This window comes from Chrysochloris asiatica, unplaced genomic scaffold (assembly GCF_000296735.1).
Source record: "Chrysochloris asiatica unplaced genomic scaffold, ChrAsi1.0 scaffold00107, whole genome shotgun sequence".
Lineage (NCBI taxonomy): Eukaryota > Metazoa > Chordata > Mammalia > Afrosoricida > Chrysochloridae > Chrysochloris > Chrysochloris asiatica.
In genome coordinates, this window is record NW_006408625.1 from 6556276 (window position 1) to 6559630 (window position 3355).

A 3355-nucleotide genomic window follows, 5' to 3' on the forward strand; every position below is an offset into this window, starting at 1 on the left:
TCGAAGGTTCATTTGGAGTTGGAAACCAACTTGATGCAACAGATATTGGTTATGGTGGTTAATAATTCCATTTGGTAATGGGTTTTCATTGTTATGTTAATGCACCAATATTAGTATAGGGTGAGGTAGAAAAGGACCAGATTAGCCAACAGATACGGGAAGGAACACAGATGCCATGCCACATAAATATCATTGAGAAGCGAAGGAATAGAAGCTGAAAAAACAAGGACCTTTCCCCAGAGCAGAGAGAGTGAGAAAGTCTTTCCCTAGAAAACAGTGCCCTGAATTTGGACTTCTAGCCTCCTAAACTTTGAGAAAATAAATTTATGTTTGTAAAAGCCCCCAACATTGGTACTTCTATTGTAGAAGCACTAGATAATTAAGATGACATGCACAAAAGCTTTCTGTGCAACTTAATGGTATAGAAAGAACAATAAAGGAACTATATAGTCAAAGAGACAATCTGTTAACATTACCTCATTAACATAACAATGACAGTATAGTTTATATGTTCCAATTTAAACTAGTTAACTGGGACCTCCTAAAAATTAAATGCTTACACTCATCAAAAGATTTCACCAAGAGTAAAAAGATGAGGAAAAATAAAATTGGCAACAACATATCAAATAAGGGTCGAATTTCTAACTTTAACATCTGAAAAATAAAAATTCAAATAACCCACCATGCATTAGAACCAATGAGGCACCAAACAACACAAAATTCCCCCTTGCTTGGTCACACGCCTTTATGCTGAGAGTTTACCACTCTCCTAACATTTATGTAATCATTTATTTGTTTTTCTTTATAATTTCACCACTAATGTGTGAATTCCTAAAAACGGAGTTAAGTTTTGCCTGTTTTTGATCTTCACATAAATGTTAGCATATATATGCATTTATATATTTTTTTATTTAATAATATGTTTGTATTCATTACATAAGATTTTCTGTAGCTGTATAATTCTCCATTAAAATATATAAGTTTTTCTACCTTACACATTTAGTCCAATTTTTGGCAATATAGATTATATTGCAATAAATATTCTTTTATTATACCTAGAAAACACAATCATGCTTTTTTGTGTGAGTGTATATACAGTTAGGAAAGAGAATACTTTGTTACAAGGTATGCATGATTTTAACTTGACTTAGTAACATCCTCCAGATTTCAAAGTAGTTTTTACCAGTTTACATTTTCAATCTATGAATGAAGATCTCCAATATTTCACATCTTCACCAGCAACTGGCATTGCCAGTTATGTTAATCTTGCCTCCTATCTATGAAGTGGTATCTTACTATGATTTTATTTTGTACTTCTCTGCAAATTGAGGTTGAACACATTTTCAAAGGTTTTCTAGTCATTTGGATTTCTTTGAACGTTCCTATTCAATGTCTTTAGCTTATTTTATGTATCTATATAAATATATAAAATGTTGTTGTTAAGTGCTGTTGTGTCAGATCTGACTTATATCAACCCTGTATAGGGTTTCTAAGGAGCAGTTTAGGGGGTTTGATCTGCTGACCTTGTTCATAGTCCAGTGCTGATCGTACAGCACTACACCAGGAATCCATATATACATATACACACACACACACACACATACACATCATGCCACTCTGTGGCTTGTCTTTATACCCTTTTAATGGGCTTTTATGGACAAAGTTCTCAATTGTAATGTAGTTAAGTTAATCTTTTACTTTTGATTGGTGGTTTCTGTGTCTTTGGGCTTTCTAAAACGTCTCGATAAACAACGGTGTTCACCCCTCAACCGACTTTCTGAAGTTTTAACTACACACCCTTACCCCACTGCAGCATACTATCTGCCAGTGTTTGAAGCTCACCTGGGCAGCTCTTGTTGGAGAATCCCTCCTCTAAGAACCAAGGTTCTCTTCCTTGCTCCAACTTGAAGATCACTTCTGGTTTGAAAATGCAGTACCCTATAGACAGAACAAATGATGACTGAAGATAGATCAATGAGCTTTTAGTCTCCAAAAGCAAAAGCTAGTTTCAACTTCAAAAGTAGCATCCTGCAGGTGATCATCTAAAAATCTCACTAGGGATGTGACAACACAACAAGTTCTAGTCCTCAAAAGGGGTCAGTCACTTTGGATTTCTGAGTGAAAACCTAGAAACATAGACTAGTTATTACAAAGGAAATGCTTTATCTAAGGAGTTACATGGTAACTTATGTGTATGTCTATATGCTCACCCACTGAGACGAGGTGGCTGTAGTTCTCCAGCATCACATCTCTGTAGAGGGTCCTCTGAGCAAGACCCATGTGCTGCCACTCCTCCTGAGTGAGCGCTATGGCCACGTCTGTGAACGACACTGTCACCTGCAATGGCACATTGCTGTTCAATCCGAAGAGTTCAGAAACAAGCCACATGGAAAATACTTTTGGGAACGAATTCCTATCATGTTTTCTGTAAACAAATGATTATAAGGGATGTCTATTTTGGACCTAATTGTTTCTTATACTTTGAAAGTACTCAATTAGTAAAAATGTTTAAAACATAATAATTTGATTGTGTATATATATATATATACTGCCAACATATATATTGGTATAACACTTGTTTAAAAGTTTTTTAGTAAAAGATAAACATATATAAACTTTCTTCAATTTTATTTCCACATGCCAATAGACTACTTGTGCATACTCTATAGCAGAAGTCAGCAAATAATGACCTATAGGAAAATATAGCTTGATGCTTCTATAAATTTTATTAGGACAGAGCCAGATTCAGTCATTTATATACTATCCATAGCTACATTTGCACCAAAGCAGCAGAGATGAGTATTTCCATTTCATACTACAGATACATCAAAGATAAATACATTCACTAATTGAATTGCAAGTTAATGCGTTGGACTGCAAGGTCAGTTTGAACCACAAGGTTGGTCGTTCAAATCCACCAGCTGCTCCTAAGAAACCCTATTAGGGTCATTATGGGTCAGAACCAACTCGACAGCACTTAATAACAACAGCATACAGTAAAAACTGCTAAGTACTGGACTAAACAACATAGTTTTACTGTATACTCTTGTTGTTAAGTAACTTCAAGTTGGCTAGTAAGCTTGAACCACTGACCTTGCAGTTCAAGCCAACCTTGTAGTCCAGCGCATTAACCACAGTGCCGTACCAGGACTCCAAATCCATGTTGTACCCAGAGATATATGTAGAATTATAGTTAAAAAACAAAAACAAAAAAAACACCAAAAAAACTAACCAAAAGAAAGTTGATGTGGTTATATTAATACCAAACAGAGTCAATTTAAGGGCAAGAACAAATTCTGAAAGATAAATAGTTTATAACAATAATATGGTCCTTTTTACAAAAAGATCTTAGAAA

At 34.9% G+C, this 3355-nt stretch overlaps 1 protein-coding gene across 1 annotated transcript in view; it reads right to left on the reverse strand.

Annotated features, from left to right (window-relative positions):
- The window catches only part of ZNF510 (zinc finger protein 510), a 17553-nt gene extending 15216 nt beyond the window's left edge, over nt 1-2337 (reverse strand). The window contains exons 1-2 of the mRNA XM_006867671.1: nt 2211-2337; nt 1843-1938 (exon numbers count right to left, since the gene is read on the reverse strand). Of these exons, the coding sequence (XP_006867733.1) occupies nt 1843-1938; nt 2211-2280 (166 nt within the window). The 5' untranslated portion in view covers nt 2281-2337. The remainder of the gene's footprint in view (nt 1-1842; nt 1939-2210) is intronic.
- Nucleotides 2338-3355: the final 1018 nt, after the last annotated feature.